Raw genomic sequence first — 16,224 nt, 5'->3', positions numbered from 1 at the left:
ACTGATGAAACCCTTTTGAGAAGCTCTTGAATTGATGAAAATAACCATTAGACACTATAATGATATAATTCTGTCCAGCAGGGGTCAGTGAAGAGGATCATAATCATATTAATTATAGCATAACATACTCTGCTTTTATATCAATAAATGGAAGACGTTAAGCGCACATAAAAACTTCTTTACTGATATGAATTGTCATCTGTGGAATATAAACTCATCAATCTTTTGAAGACTGGATACTTACTCATACTACATACTACATCATAGACAGTCGTGATCAAGGGTTTACTTTATTTTCTTTAGATGGCAAAAAAACAACAACAATGAAATCTTCATATCACAAATATCTCAAGTTGCATCTCCAGTTTATGAGCACCAGAAAAAAAAAAACATTACGTCAACTCCCCCAAGTCCTCTAACAAACTATTTTATTCATCGATGACAGACAATGACAGTAAAAGCCAAGAGCAGCTGTGACTCTCAGCCTGAATCCACTTCAAAACCAAGAGTAAACATGAAAAAAGAAAAGAAAACTGAGTAAACTTTCTACAAAATGAAAAGGACCTGACCAGACACAAAATCAGTTTTTATTTAAATGTGTGGTTACATAAAAGGTGCTGGTCCACAAACGTCGTGGGGTCAAGAGAACACAAAGGGAGTGAGGAAACACACTTCAGGTCGGGTTTAGGGATCGACGAACGTGATTGGAAGCGGGAGAGGGGATTCAGTTTATGTTTCATTTATTAAAAAAAAAAAATCTAACTTTTTAAGAGCAAATGTATATTTTACTTTTCCTTTTGTGTCCCTGTGACACACACATTAAACCCATCATTTACAGCTATTTTATCCTTTAAAAATTAGGCTAATTTAGGGTGAAATGAAGACAAACAACCTCTCTCTTCTTCCCTTGCCATCATTTCTCTCCTAATCATTTTTGTCGAATCCTTATAGATGCAGGTGAAAGAGCATTTTTTAAAGGCTTCAGCACAGCGTTTCTAAGAAAGCGGAGTATCTTTAATGTACTTTTTTATGTCAAGGACATAGGACGCATTCAAAGACATCATTAGGATTGTGGTATCATACACGATGTGCTAAAAGTGTTTCTTTTTCTCCTCCTTTGTGTATTATTAGGCAGTAATAAGATAGGGTTTAATCTCGGTGCGGAACAGCTTTGGAAAGTCGCATAAATCCTCTACGCTTGCTAATACAAAGCCATTAATATGTTAATAATAAAAGAATGTATTCTGAGATCATTTATATCCATGGACACGTGAGAACAGGGTGGACGACGAGATGTGCGGTAAAGTCTTATTATAAGAGCAGGGATCCTGAAGGTGACGCCGTTTCTTCCTTCTCTCAGAGCCACCAGAAGCGTACGTAGACAATGAGCATGATGAAAAAGACGCCGCCTGCTGCCAGCTTGGCATAAGTGGAGCGGGTGTTCAGATACTTGGCGTCGCTCCTGTACTTCTTGGACATGGTGGACAAGTTGGTGGCCTTCGAGTCGAGCGCTGCGGACCAGCAGGAAAGAGCAGAGTCATAAAGGGTGGAATGGACAAACAGCATAAAGTCAATAACAGAAACACACAGACGACAGTTTAAATTGCAGAGACAGGATCAAGCCTCGGGGAAACTCACCAGAGAGAGCCTCTCCTCTCTGCAGCACCTCCTCGATGTTTGCCACCATGATCCTCTGCACGTCCTGCAGCTCTGTGTTAATGCTGCCTAGATTCCTTCTTGCTCGACTGTCAATGTAGGACTTCTTGGTTTTCTGGATGTAGGTGTCTGTGGAGGAGGAGGAGACGTCAAATGCAGTTACAGGAAACCCGAGTAGTGGTTTCTTTAAATATTAAATTGACCTGAGACCTGAGGCATTAAAACTGAGCCAGAATGAAGTTAATATCTTATCTCAGCATTTCATAATAACCTTGAGCAATAATATCATAGTATAAAATGATCTCAATGACAAGTGTAAACGCTTTAGGCTGTGAACTCAAATATCAGGTAAAAAATGATATATATAGTGTGTCCCCAGCTTAACTCAGTAACAGCACAAGAGATGAAAAGACATTTTTAAACTCTATCAACACAGATAACCGCAGCTAAACTGATTAAGGCGCATGTTAGTTAACATAATTAAAAGAAGCTTTTTTTTTTTTATGGTTTAGTGGGACTACTGATTTCTATGGAAACCCATTTCCACCACTATACCCAGATACCAAGTCAAAATTATGAGATAGAAAATCATAATTATAAGAAATGAAGTCATAATTTTGAGATTTAAAGTCGAAATTATGAGATAAAAAGTCATAATTATAAGATAAAAAGTCAAAATCTCATCATTTTGATTTCTTTTCTCATAATTGTAACTTTCTTATTTCATAATTATGACTTTTTATCTCAAAATTTTGACTTTTTATCTCATAATTTTGACTTTTCATCTCATAATTTCGACTTCTTATCTCATAATTTAGAATTTTTATCTCATCTCTTCCATGGATTTCAGATTATAGTGCAACATGATTATATATTCAGTGAAACTCTACTTTGTTCTTACCAAACTCAATGAAGGAGTAGGGCCGGGACACTGTGGACACCTTTTTGCCGTGCTGCTCGTGAAACTCTGCCTGCAGGTCTTCTAAGTAAGCAAAGGCCAGCTTTTTGGGAAAGCTGGCTTCACACAGCACGAGGTAGCACACTCCTTTCTCTATAGCATAGCTGCAGGAAGAACACACAAGAGTTAAGACCAGGCTGTACTTAGTCCAGGTATGAGACTGAGACAGAAGCCCAGGTACAGAATAAAAAGGAAAGGGTATTGCAAGAGATGTAGTTAGTAGAGTTTTGTTTGGCCAGAAACTAAACATAGAGGTAGATACTTGTTTGTTTTTTCATCATTTTCTCCCAATTAGGTGGCCTGAGATTACCCTTTACATACACTGAAGAAGACCAGCAAGGAAATGAGACTTGGTTAGACAACTGCAATGACAGACTAAAGAGGATTTAACTTACAACCCAGGTAGCAATGGTTGTTTGTTTAAAAGTAGCTTTGCAATTTTCAATACAGTTTCAATCAAGCCACGTTTTTGGAATGGTAATAATGCATTTCATTTATTCAGCGTCTGCATGAGCGATGATACGATACCACGTCTCTGTGTCCAAATACCGATATCAGAAACTCCAGTATCTTCCGATACCAATATTGGTCCGATACAGTCATTTTAGAACTATGTGAACAACACATTTCTGCTGAGTCATTCTCCAACAGCCCCAACATGACTCAGCTAAAATGCTTTTGCTGACTTTTATTTACATTTTTACAGTCCGTGCATAGTGAAGCATATGATATATAGGATTTTATCGGATTTTACATTTTTATCTGTCCAATATTTTGACCCAGTATCGGACCGATACCGATTCCCATCCATAGTCTGCATCTATGTCATGATCTGATGATGTTACCAATTAATCTAATAGTAGAAAAAGTATTTATTTATTTATACTAAGTTATAATCATTATACTATACCTAAACAGCAAATCACGTTTTCCTTATATCGTACAGTATAACACTATTAGACTATTTATATGGGTATTGTAATGTGCTGTGTAAAATATTGCAAAAAAGTGTTGTTTTTAGGATGAAATGTGTCAAAGTGTTGCTTTGGCCACATTATAACTTAATAATTTTTACATAATTACTTAGAGATTTTAAATGTAAGTGTCATACTCACTGAAATGACATGGAACCAGCCTCTAAGGTGCAGCGTGTGGGACTCTGCTCGTTGAGTTTCCTGAACAGCTGCTTCGCTTGACTTTGATACTGCTGCAGATCTCGTCCCAACTGAACGGGAACAAGAACGAGAACGGTTACGACACAAAATTCGTCTCAAAATCGCATACAGTAAAGAAGAGCAAGATACCAGAACATATACAGATTATCCAGGATTTGCGCAAGTGTCAGACAAGACAGACACAAATCACACTATTTTTGTGACGCTACAGTACATCTGAGACTGGATGCAACAAACACCTGCTCCAGCTCTGCGTAATGAACGGTTTACGTTACAGAGGGGGCGCTCGTCATCGTTTAAATGCTGAATGGCGGATTCTTTACTTTACTGTCGCATCACAGAAACAGGGACGATGTTTGAAGCAGAGAGCAGACACACAACAAACCTTTTCACTTCCCTTTGTGAAAGCAAACAAGAGAGTGAAGAAGAAATGTTAATGTTACTCCTGATAAATCATGCTCAACACATGTCAGGAAAAGTCAATTAAGCAATATCATCATTTACAAATGACATGATCAATGTGAACATTTGTCTTTTTTTCCCCCCCATCTGTGTCCTCCAGTAAAACTTTCACTTTCAAGGCCTTAAATGCAAAAAAAAATGCTCTTTTATTTTAACTGTGAAAGGACAATTTAGAGGTTGACTCTTGAGCCAATGTTTGGTTTGTCCATTCAGGGCTCCTGTACAAATGTGACAGTCGAACTGTGATGGAAACAGTGATGCTGAAGTAGAATAAAGGCACATTCTGAGATAATGAAAACAAAGTGATTGTCCTCAGGAATGTAGACAACAGGCGACCAGATTAAGACTTAATCTGGTTAATATCACAATATTGTTGTCCTCATCTATGTTTACATGGACACCAATATTAAGAGTGATGACGTCATTCTGAATTCATGAGTAGCAAATAGAACATTCCATTCATACGCCCATTAACATGATACAGAGCATATTCTGAATATAAATATACTTTTACATCCATTAACTGGATATTATATAGACTGAAAGCGCCAGTAGGATGTGTGTATATATTATTTATTTATATTGAATATGAGCTTCTTCTGGTCAGGTTTATATGGCATTGTCTTAATCTGGTTAATATCAGAATGTTGCTGCCTGTGACTATGTTTACATGGACACCAATAATCTGAATAGATCATTCAGATTATCATGCTTAGATGGGTTGCAACAGAATATTCCTTGACTATGACTAATGTGTTGATATTACATTCTCGGGTGTTAACACATCAGCGTCATATTAAGACTTTTGTCATTATAATGTTTACCTGGACAGACAGGACACTACAACAATGGGACTACTGACGTCATTCTGAATGGGGCATTGTTCAGATTATGATAATTAGAGGAGTTTCTCATATAATATTCCATTCCTAATTTTCATTTGACAAAGCATAGTCTGTGAGTCGTGTCTAAATTACATCTAATTTCACGATAATTCACCACGTCTTCATCTGTCAGTGTCATAGTCCGACTATTGTCTCAATCGGGTTTAAAACTTTGTTCACATGGACATGAATGATCTGATTATTGGCCTCATTCTTATTAAGACAGTGTTGCTACAGAATATGCTATATCATTCAAGACACTGGTCGGAATACGCTATAATCCGATGTTTGCATATTGTTGCAAAATATAATATGACCAATTCGGGTTGAAGAAATGCTGTTTACATGGCACTTCCTTGTTCGGACTATGGTCTTAATCGGGCTAGTGTGAATGGAATCGGAATATTGCCATTTATGTAGACGTCATCAACTGCTGAGGTCGAGTGCTCGTGGACCCACATCTGGAGAAAACTCGCCCTGATGTGGGCCGTGGAGTGGACGTGTCAGCCGTTAGTTAACGTGTCATTCATTGTCAGCCTTTGGACAACCTGGAAGTGTCTACGACACAAGGCTGGAGTGACAGCAGCAGCAGAAGCAGCAGAGAAAACAAGAGGCAGAGGAAAAGGTGAAAAATGTCAACCTGCTCGTCCTCCTGCATCGAAGCGGCCAACGGCAGACCGTCGGCCAGCCGAGCGATCATCGTCAGCAGAACCATCTTCTTCACAGCGCTCAGGTAAACGCCACAGGTGAAGTGTTCAGGTCCAGGGTTTCACAGACTCTACAGTTCACTCTGACACTGACAACACCACAGTGCTGACGCGCTGAGCTGGCCGGAAACGCTAGAGCTTTGTGTGTCACAGCTAACTCCTTCCGTCCCCCTGTTTATGCGGAACCACATGAGCTGTGCAATTTTGTGCAACTTGTGCTAAACGCTTTTTTATATTTGTGTATTTCGCGACCTATTTTTGACTAATTACTTTTAGATATATTTTGATTAACTGGAACACATCGAGTTCATATTTCCAACATATTTCAGATGCTAGTCACTCACTGCGGTATCTGACGTCGAATTGAATAGAGTTGATAAAGTTGTGTTGGGGACTTTGACTGCTAGCATCCTGCAAATGTCCTCACAAGATCAAAGGTCCTCATTTAGCGAAGTTTGGATTAAAAAAATGTGACGTCACAGCCTATTACTACAAAAACGAATACTACTACCGCCACTACAACTACTTTACTACTACTGCAACCACTACAACAACTGCTGCTACTACTCCTACCACTACTGTTACTACTACCACCACCACTACTACTTTAACTACTACAACTAGTACTACTACTACCACTACTACTACAACAACTAATACTACTAACACCACCACCACTACTACTATTACTTTAACTACTACTGCAAGCACTATAACAACTGCTACTGCTACTACTACTACTACTACTTTAACTACTACTACTACAACCACCACGACTACTACTACTTTAAGTACTACTGCAACCACTACTACTACTACCACTACCACTACCACCACCACCACTACCACCACTACCACTACCACTTCTACAACTGCAACCACTACTTCTACTACACACAAACAATACTACATTACTTCCTTTAGGTTTTTCCCCATGCTGAAATAACGAGCATTTAAGTTATCCAATTGAAACTTGAAAAAATTCTAACAAAATGTGTTGAACTGAAACAGAATTTAAACTTGTGTGAATGTGGGCCTTTTAACATAAAATTTTAATTTAAAGTAGTAGTAGTAGTTGAAGTTATAGTAGGCTGTGAGGACAAACCTTAATGAGGACCTTTGATCTTTGATTTTGGCAGGTCCTCCTAACTTTAAAGTGCTTTTAAGGTTAATATTTGGTTTTAGTGTTTAGCTTCGGGTTAGGTTTAGCTTTGGGTTATGTATAAGTGATGGTTAGGTATTTAGTTGTGGTGGTTAAGTTTGGGGAAATGATTAAAGAAATGATTTGATTGTGGTGGCGAGTTTAGATTCACTTTCTGTGATGTGAGAACTTGTTTTGCACCCTGGTCTTCAAATATTTCGTGCATATCCACTTAACTCAGTACATTTGGTGAATACAGGAGGGGTGTGTTTCAGCTAAGAGGTCAAAGGTCTCTTGGATACTGTCAACATCAGCCATGACTGAATAAACACCACCTTTATTCCCTTTCTTCTTCTTGCACTGATGTCATTCTTGTACAACCACTTCTTTATGTGTTGTTTACATCATGGAGAAACCACACATCGAGATTACCCAGTTTGTTAACCCCCTGCTTATGTTCAGTCAATAAACATTGCGGGCAGCATTGCTCACACCCAGACAGCAGGGGGCAGCACTGGTGTGGTTACAATAAAAGGAAGGTCACATTTCAGTTCATTCATAGTACATGTGTTCTAACATTACAGTTTCGTCAGATTATATTACCTTACAAGAGCTGCTCTGCAAATCTTCTCAACGCAAGTAAAAATGCATGAGCATTATTCATACAAATATACAAGAATTAAAATACTCAGATGCACCATCAGTACAAGTATTTGCATTTAACTCTCCTCTGAAACTGTCACTGCTTCATGACTTCTTTTTTTTTACTTAATCATGAATCTTGATTTGGTCTGTTATGTCCTAGTATTTTGTAGCACAATGTTGTCATCCTTATTAAAGTACCATCCTATGTCATATTAAAATTGGTGTTCCTATGTGGTAAACCCAGCACTGTTCCTGTTGGAGACCACTGCAGCTGCACTTCATGCTACTATTTTCCACCATTATACATTGGATTATATTATATTATACATTATACAACTGGAATTAGACGTGGGATATAAAATGAGGTAATATTTTTGTCACAGAGAGGTAACCCAGGGCAGAACAGGAAGTACATGTATGGACATGAATGTTATTAACACTGAAATACATGGCCGCAAATTAAACTGTACTTCTTACCATTCAAGGTTATTTCAAACGACAGGAGTAAATGTGAGATTCAGAAGGGGTTGGAAGTGAAAGAAGGCTGTCAAAGTTAGTTTAAAAGTCAACTTCATTTGCAACAGATCTGAAAAAAACCCCACAGTGAAGTAAATTTTTTACTTATTGGTCACACAATTTAATGCTTAATTCTGTAATAGAGTACAATCTTAAATTGACAAAAACAAGGTGTTAGTTGTCAGAAAATGTTTCATCCACCAGAACAAAGTACATCCTTCCTTTCATGTGGAAAAAGACAGAACAGATCTGTTACTATAAATAATCACTTCTATGAATAATATAGTAAATCTATTGAACTTCAGATCAAAGGGTATTTTTATCATTGATCTTAAGCAAAAGGAACAAGTAGACACTGACATACACCACTGCATGATTGTGCGGGTCTTATACTGGCCCACTCTCCAGAGTGAGCCAACAAACTTGCATTTATCAGAATTACATTTTTGTTACGTTATTACAACATGAAGCAAAGAATCTTCCATAAAGAAAACATTTCCCTTTAGAGAACATTTCATAACAACAAAAAACAATAGTGGGTGAATCTCATTTACAGGTATTTTATACTCCTTTACTTGATAATATTATTAAGTGTGACTGTATTACTGTATTAATCCTCCTTCTGCCTCCATTACTGTGATAGTGGCAGCTAAAAGTCCAAGTAAAAGGTTTTATTACAAACGTTTTACAAATCTGATCAAAAATATAATGCAGACGTGTACATATATGTCACTTCAAAATAAAGGCACATGTGCTTAAATTCCCCAAATGATATAAGATAAGTGTGTGGCAATTCAAGATTCTCTGAACTTGCCCACATTATGGAGTTTTAACCTGTCAGAGTGTTCACCTCTGACAAAAATGATGAACAATGTATTTGATTTAAGTATCAGTTAAAACATATTAATGCAAGAGAGGATGTGTAAAAAAAGCAAATATTGTAGTATATTTAAGCATGTGACAACGCAAATGCATGTGAAAACCTGCCACATGAACAGTTTTATAGCAACAGCAAAGATTTGTATTTAGCGTTGAGGACATTTTAAAAATGAAAAATAATATATTGATGCATATTATTCAAAGAACATTTTGGATATATTTTGACTGTGCACTTGGAACTATCTGTCAAGGTCCCTTATTTAGCAGGATAAACTGCTTTCTTCTTATCCTTAAAGTGTTGATACAGCAACTTTTCAAAACACAGTTACAGTGAGTGCTTTGTGGTCAGGAGATTGGGCAATGGACTATGGTGTTAAATCAATCTGGTGTGAACAAATCAGCACTTCGGAAAAAGGCTTCGGTATTTCTTAGCGATGGGAAGAGCTTCGCTCATAGGACACTGCTTCAAAGGGAGTCGAGGGGGACCAAGACACAGACCTGACACCTCGCTCATGAGCTGCTTGTTCACTCCAAGGTCAAAGCCTGTCCAAGAAAACAAAGGGAGAGAATTACCTCTACAGAACAAGAGCATTTATTTATCGTATATATTACATGAAATGGTGCCATAAACGACACTTACCATGTTTAATGGCATAACTGAGCAGCTCTTGCATCTTGAACTGCTCAGGAGAAGAAACAAAGATGTCAAAAAAAAAAAAAGAAAGAAGCATAACAATCAAAGAGAGAGTAAAGGGCAAGGGGATCATTCGTACCTGTATCTTTCTGGCCTGGACAATATTGCCTTTCTCAAATGCTGACATGAGCTCACTGGTATGACACCCTAAGTAGTTGTATGTGCTGCAGACAAAGATGTTAATGTTAACGACAGGGAAGAAAAGCATAATAAACAAAGCCTGGGTTAGAGCAGAGGATGTGCTGGATATAAAAGATGATGTACTGACCTGCCAACTGCACCGTCAGCTCCCATAACCAGGGCTGCGAGCAGTTGCTGTGGAAAAATTGTCAAATAGATCATGTACATGTATGTTGATGATGAGTCATAAAAACATCATATTAATAAATAATGGAAAACACAAAGCAGATGCTGATGCTGAGAATGCTGACCTCATCCACTCCGTAGAGGATTGACCAGTGAGTTTGACAGTAGTTGACACACTGGCCAAAGTCCATGAGGTCACTGCCTGAGAACTTCAATCCTCTAAATGAGGGAATGAGCTCCTCTATACCTTCCAAGATGTCCCTCGCTGGAACTGAAGAAAAAAGAAAGAGCAAGTCACTTTCAGTCTGCCCACTGTGAAAAAAATATTTCCGCACACGTCAGTCGTCATCAACTTACTGTTAATACCGGTGACTGAGGGAATATGGTAATAATAGAAAGGCAAGGTTGGAGCGACTGAGGACACTTCATGGAGGAACGTTCTCAGTACGTCTGAGGCAGAGTGAGAAGAAGAAAATGGATTATAAAAATGCATTGTTTACATTTTTTTAAAGTGCTTCCTGGACTGGTCTACAGTCAAGCATAATTCCCTGGTAGCTGCTTTCGAGCTAAAACCCTAACTTTGACTGACAGGTGGATAAATGCCTCAGTTTTTACTGTTGATGCAAACAGTTTTCTGGTCAGAAGCCACTCGTACACACCACACACACTGCTGCCCTTGCTTTAGCTGCACCGCTCTTACAACATAATGTTTATGAGTCATCAGGATACTTTTAATGACTTAATCCAGAAGGTTTTCATCGACCCCTTTTCTGAGATTATCTGGCATACAGTTGAACATATTTCCACTTTTCCCACATCCTGTACCTGCAGTGCTGGGCTTGAAGAAAGAGGGGCAGATGACTGCTATCCCATCAGCCCCGATCTGCGCTGCATGAAGAGCCTGAACAAGAACATGGTGCAGAGGGAAAAAACATACATTTTAAACTGTAATATGATCTATAGCTGAGCGATATAGTCCATAGTAGTGACATCTAATGGGGACAAACGCATTGGCTGGTTTGTCAAGATGGCCAATTCTGTAAAGCAAGGCCTCGCCAAAAGTATTTATATTTTGAGTAAACACACTGATTGACTTTCTGGTCGGACAAACTTTTGACACCACTCTCATTATCATCATCAGTGAGCCTTGTGTTATGAATGCAATGCAAATTAACCACGCTCAAATTATTTGTTGATTTGCAGAAAGATATGCAATTGTTGTTTTAGCAGTGCTATAATCATAATCATAATCATACAGTGTACTTATTTCTCAATCACTATATTGGAACACGTCCAGAATTCACAGGAATGCAGTTTAAAAAAAAACAAAAAACAGGTTAAAGTATCACGACAGCAGATAACAGCACGACCCTGGCGCTGTTAAACCAGCAGTGGAACACTAATTAATGTTATTGTCAAACACTGTGTCTTTCTCTTTCATGTTGAAAAAGGTCTATTACACCAGGTTTATTCAACACATGCTTGAGCATTACATACAAATGTATGAGTTAAACTCATTCGCAGCTTGATAATATATAAGACCAACTTACATCCTTTCAATCCAAATGCCAGAAATCACAGAATTTAAAAGCTGCGTTTCCATCACAGTACAGGACGATATGGTTTGGAACGGTAAAGCCCTGGGTCAGGCTTGCGTTTTGACTGAGAACAGTAACTTTACTTGGTAGGCGGGGTGTGTGCAACAACATCATTGAACACAGACAACAAAGGAGGACATCCAGCAGCTCATTTTAACAGTCAGCAGATAAGACTAGCTAAAGTGGGACCAGGAAAGTCTGGAGGGACATAAAATACTTAACAGGATTTCCTGAAAATAAGCCAGGTTTGCAGAAAAAGCTTGGTTTACATTTTGTCTTTTTTTGGGGGGGGGGGGGAAGCTGCCCATTTTGTTCCTCTTGTGTAATCATGAGTCATGACGTGTCATGTGCTCTTACAGATGAGCCATCAGAAAACAACAACCCACCAGTTCTTGGGAATCTTTCAGACTCATGCAACCGACATGCACGATCACTTGATCCATTCTGTGGAAACATGCAGACAAATTAATACCTGTTGACCTTTACTGGAACTGTATTAGATGATATGGAAATATTCCCAAATAATGACTTACTTTCCCTTAGCTTTCCGACACCATTCCTCTGCCAGGTCCCTCCTCTCTGCAACACTGAGAGACATGCTCTCTCCGGTGGTGCCATTCACTATAAACAGGTAAAGTCTTGTCTTATTTACATAGCTATTTTCCACTTGAAAGAACATGAAGCAATAACACAATACGACTTATTCATGCTGACTTGTATCCATCTCTTTAAATTCAGCACATACAAAAGTAGCATTTCATTCAATTTAAAAAAAAACAAGAGAAAGGGGGGAGGGTGGGATGTATTTATGTTTTGTTTTTGTTTGTTTATTCTTCTGTACTCTGTATATCTGTTCTTTATATACCATTGTTATATGTTCTGAAAACAAAACTGCACACTTTTCTATATGGACATACATTATACTCTTGTGTATGATGTTGATATATCATTGTTACAATGTGCTCTAATAAAATATATTGAAACAAAAAAGAACAAGAGAAAAAGGCAAAACACAGGATATCTACTTTAAATCAAAATAAACAGATGATTGCTGAACCTACATATCCAAGATTAACCTACCTGGCAGCATCAAACCTTTTTTTGGCAAAGATTGGATGAAGCCTCTGGTGGGGCCCATTCATAGAGGGATCCACCACCAGGAGGGCTGAGTGTGCAATATTAACCAGGACAAAACAATATCAAGGGCAAAGAGCAGTGACGCAGACAGCAACAGTGAGATTTTAAAAAAACAAGACCAAAAGAGGCAAGATGAGGCACAGACATCCTCTGCTAAGGTCACACATTGACGGAAGTATGAGCACAAGACGAGGTGAAACGGTCGGAGATCATTACAAACACTGATTAGCCTTGATTAAACAAGGAGAAGAACAAACTTTACAGCTTTGCCACGGCTAACTTCTTTCTGTTTCTATTTTAGGCAGTTATTGTGTGCACCATATTGACGCCAACTGAGCCAACAGTGAAATCTTGTTTGTCCAGAAAGGTCAGGTAGCCCACAGGTAAGTGAGGCGTATGTGTACACGCACCTACAAATACTTAGTTAGGGGTACTGTGTATTCAACTTCTGCCAATAAACACTTCCAAATGTTAAACCCTGTACTTTACTGTATTATAGTGCTAATAAATGAAAATTGAAAATTAAGAAAATTTTATTCAACCAACCTCAATTTACGTCTATTGTATTGACTTAAAATGAGCACTAATTATTTATTATCAAGATTTTGATCATTACTTGTTTGGGTTGCCTTTAAAGGAAAATGACAAACTTCTGAAAGTTCTTGGGGGTTTTTTGTCGTAAAATTAAGCATTCACATAGTTAACAGTAATCAAACAAAACATGAGGAAGTCACTATGTGTTTCAACACAATATGTTTTTTACTTAATTACCCTGTGGTAGTACACTATGGTGAGTGCCATTCATTATTGGTGCTTTATAGTGAGCCAACATAACTTTGATGTACATGCTAATGAGCAACTACTATTTCTGCTTTTTGACAATGTATTATTGTGTAGTAATTGTTTTTATTAGATTATATGTTATACATACAGATTTAATGGCCCTTTCTTAAATAAAATAAATAAATAAATAAACAATGCATGTGTATGATTCACCATGCCAGACGGATTCAACTTGCGGAATCAACTATAGAACTGGAGTTCATGTCTTTATACATTATTTTATTATTTGAAAAAGGTTTGTTTTTACCGGTAGAGTTTGTGTAATCCAAAAGTGAAAAACTAACTGAGTAAGATTTGGTATTTATAAACCAAGCTGATGACCCAAAACTAAAACCTTATTTTTGGTTTATTTTAATACAGTTAAAATACAGGCAATACATAATCTGTAACTAAAAAGCAACATATAAAATCAGTGATTCAGGAGGGAACAGACAATGACACACATCAAAAGAAGAATCCACTTGTAAACTTACCAAATACGCTATTTACACCTTGCTTCTCTTTCAAGTAGTCAATATAAGGTCCAATCTCTGATAGGTTGATTTCACTGTTTTGGGAAAATGTAAAAACAATAGGCGCCACACATTTGGCAAAAAGAATACCAAACATGCTACAGTACTCCAGATCTAAGTGGAGTGCAAGCGGCCAAAGTTTTCAGATATCTCCACACTCATTCCACACTTTTTCACAAAACACACCAGTCAGTGCAGACAGACGAAGGGGAAGGGGTTTGTGAGAGACTGCTTACCCTTGTGTGGTGATCGGAGTGAATGTAGCTGCAACGAGTCCCGTCAGCTTTTTTTCGAGAGCAGGAGCCATGACTGTTGTTTATGACCTGATGCACACATGTGTCAGACGGGAACAAACGCATCATTTTTATGCAAACCAGAAACTTAACAACAAGACGTGTCCAGCCAGTTTCTCTCTGGAGCGTGGCTACAGATAGTCGAACAACACTAGGGGCCGGTTTTCAGACATGCATCTGTTATGGATCTTACAAGCAGACATTTCACTATGCTGCCAAACACCTTTTTAGGCTGCTACTGATTAATATAGTGATAATAATAATACATGTTTTCTATTGAGAGCTTTAAAGGTTTCTCAGGGGTAAACAAAACAAAAAAAATGTTTAAATGACTTCCTCGTAAAATAATAAACAGACAGACAAAAACAGCTGGCAGACATTCTCAGCAGACATAACTTCCCAAAATTAGTCTTAGTCATCATCTTTTGTTATGTCACCTTTTCAAGTGTTCAGATCATCTTATAAAGCCATTGTGTAAAGGCCCCTGGGAGGTGTCTATTGTAGATATATAATCTATATGGTACTATGACAAGCTCTTTTACCTTCTAATCGGTACACAGGATATTACTACTACCGATATTCTGCAATATCATCCGTACTCGTCAAATCTACAGTTACAGATACCTGCAATTCAGTAGAATGACTTTTTGATGAATTGCCTTTCATGCGTGTGCGGTTTGCATTTATAGATCGGTCACTGATATCCTTACTGATACTAATCCAATATTTCTAATTCCGGTGTTGTACAGATACATCTTGAATTAAGTTTGTAGATAATCTTAAACTTAAACTTATGTATATAATGGATCTATCAAACTGGAATTATAGATGTATACAAGTTTAGTTATCTATGATAACACATCCCTCACACAACAGTGGCGTCATTCTGACTAGTCACAAATAATAATATATATAATAATATATCTATGCAATGCTAATTCCAGACAGTCAAACTTGGCGATTAAATGTTAAAAAGGCTTAAAACAACGAGGTTGTAGCTCATCTATACGTAGTCACCAGCATTTGTAAGAATATCAGATTTTTATTAGTATTATTTTTTTATATTTTGTATTTCAAATAAGCTAAAACCCATAAACACTGGAGTGCACACGTCGTGTTCACTGACAGACAGGAAATAGAGAAGAGGAAAGAAAGAAACTAAACAATGGTGGTAACTCTTAAAACTCGATTTATCCCGACAGTGACATTTAAAAAAGCAAAACATTGCATCATGCTCCTACAGCCCTCACCGTGCAATAACAACGAAGACATGGATGTTGTTTCAGCGATTTAACAACAAAGAGGAAATGCAAATAAAACCTGTCGACTATGCTATTTTTAAATAAGAGAAGAATTCAAATGTTAACTTACCGGAGAGGCTGTGTTACCTTCTTTGCGTCGAAGACATCAAGTTAGTAAATGGACAAGTGCGTTACTGGTTTTAACTGGTTTACTCTGGACAACGAGGATTTGTGTTGACACGACGCGATATGAAAAATACATCAGAAAGTCAAGTGACGCCGCAAAGCTTCATGGGAAATGTAGTCAGTGGGTGACAAGTGGAAGTAGCACCAACACAGGGACAATCGCAGCTAGGAGGTCAGAAAACAGGAAGCAAAGAAAATGATAAATAAATATTATTATTTGAGACATGGGAATATTTTCACATAATACAATACACACTTTTCAGTGCAGGAACACTGAAATATCTGCTCCAACTGCCTGTTAATCCTATCAACTCTCAAATGCTAACAAAACAAAGAAAAAGCTTTTATCAGTTTACCAGTGCAAAGTACTTGTATTGCACTTGTTGTTTAT

General features: G+C 37.7%; 2 protein-coding genes across 4 annotated transcripts; both read right to left on the bottom strand.

Annotated features, from left to right (window-relative positions):
- Positions 1 to 298: 298 nt before the first annotated feature.
- On the bottom strand, positions 299 to 5,941 carry sec22bb (SEC22 homolog B, vesicle trafficking protein b). Its single transcript, XM_083888650.1, has 5 exons — positions 5,776 to 5,941; positions 3,730 to 3,839; positions 2,558 to 2,718; positions 1,639 to 1,785; positions 299 to 1,511 (listed from the first exon to the last, which is right to left on the bottom strand). The coding sequence occupies exons 1-5, from the start codon at positions 5,848 to 5,850 to the stop codon at positions 1,357 to 1,359; spliced, it is 648 nt and encodes a 215-aa protein (XP_083744776.1). The 5' UTR covers positions 5,851 to 5,941; the 3' UTR covers positions 299 to 1,356.
- A 2,318-nt stretch (positions 5,942 to 8,259) lies between these two features.
- Positions 8,260 to 15,903, bottom strand: npl (N-acetylneuraminate pyruvate lyase (dihydrodipicolinate synthase)). 3 transcript variants are annotated; one of them, XM_083887646.1, is made up of 12 exons: positions 15,778 to 15,903; positions 14,350 to 14,436; positions 14,075 to 14,148; positions 12,155 to 12,242; positions 12,008 to 12,065; positions 10,849 to 10,924; positions 10,381 to 10,473; positions 10,149 to 10,294; positions 9,986 to 10,032; positions 9,797 to 9,881; positions 9,664 to 9,703; positions 8,260 to 9,566 (listed from the first exon to the last, which is right to left on the bottom strand). In XM_083887646.1, the coding sequence occupies exons 2-12, from the start codon at positions 14,418 to 14,420 to the stop codon at positions 9,421 to 9,423; spliced, it is 924 nt and encodes a 307-aa protein (XP_083743772.1). In that variant the 5' UTR covers positions 14,421 to 14,436; positions 15,778 to 15,903; the 3' UTR covers positions 8,260 to 9,420. The 3 variants fall into 3 exon arrangements, with proteins under 3 accessions (XP_083743772.1, XP_083743774.1, XP_083743773.1); XM_083887648.1 differs by lacking the exons at positions 14,350 to 14,436; positions 15,778 to 15,903 and adding an exon at positions 12,702 to 12,786 and having other exon boundaries at positions 14,075 to 14,117; XM_083887647.1 differs by lacking the exons at positions 14,075 to 14,148; positions 14,350 to 14,436; positions 15,778 to 15,903 and adding an exon at positions 12,702 to 14,030.
- Positions 15,904 to 16,224: the final 321 nt, after the last annotated feature.

The sequence above is a fragment of the Microchirus variegatus genome, assembly GCF_963457635.1.
Source record: "Microchirus variegatus genome assembly, chromosome: 4".
NCBI classification, from domain to species: Eukaryota; Metazoa; Chordata; class Actinopteri; order Pleuronectiformes; family Soleidae; genus Microchirus; species Microchirus variegatus.
The sequence above is the reverse complement of the archived record's forward strand: the minus strand, read 5'-3'. Positions and strand labels throughout refer to the sequence as shown.

Excerpts from the sequence above, each read along its gene's own strand:
- sec22bb (XM_083888650.1), bottom strand. The coding sequence starts at position 5,850 with ATGGTTCTGCTGACGATGATCGCTCGGCTGGCCGACGGTCTGCCGTTG. Across the intron at positions 3,840-5,775 it reads CGATGCAGGAGGACGAGCAG|TTGGGACGAGATCTGCAGCA; the intron begins GTTGACATTTTT and ends GTTCCCGTTCAG. Across the intron at positions 1,512-1,638 it reads GAGAGGAGAGGCTCTCTCTG|CGCTCGACTCGAAGGCCACC; the intron begins GTGAGTTTCCCC and ends GCTGGTCCGCAG.
- npl (XM_083887646.1), bottom strand. The coding sequence starts at position 14,420 with ATGGCTCCTGCTCTCGAAAAAAAGCTGACGGGACTCGTTGCAGCTACA. Across the intron at positions 9,704-9,796 it reads TCCAGGCCAGAAAGATACAG|TTCAAGATGCAAGAGCTGCT; the intron begins GTACGAATGATC and ends TCTCCTGAGCAG. Across the intron at positions 9,567-9,663 it reads CAGTTATGCCATTAAACATG|GCTTTGACCTTGGAGTGAAC; the intron begins GTAAGTGTCGTT and ends TTTCTTGGACAG.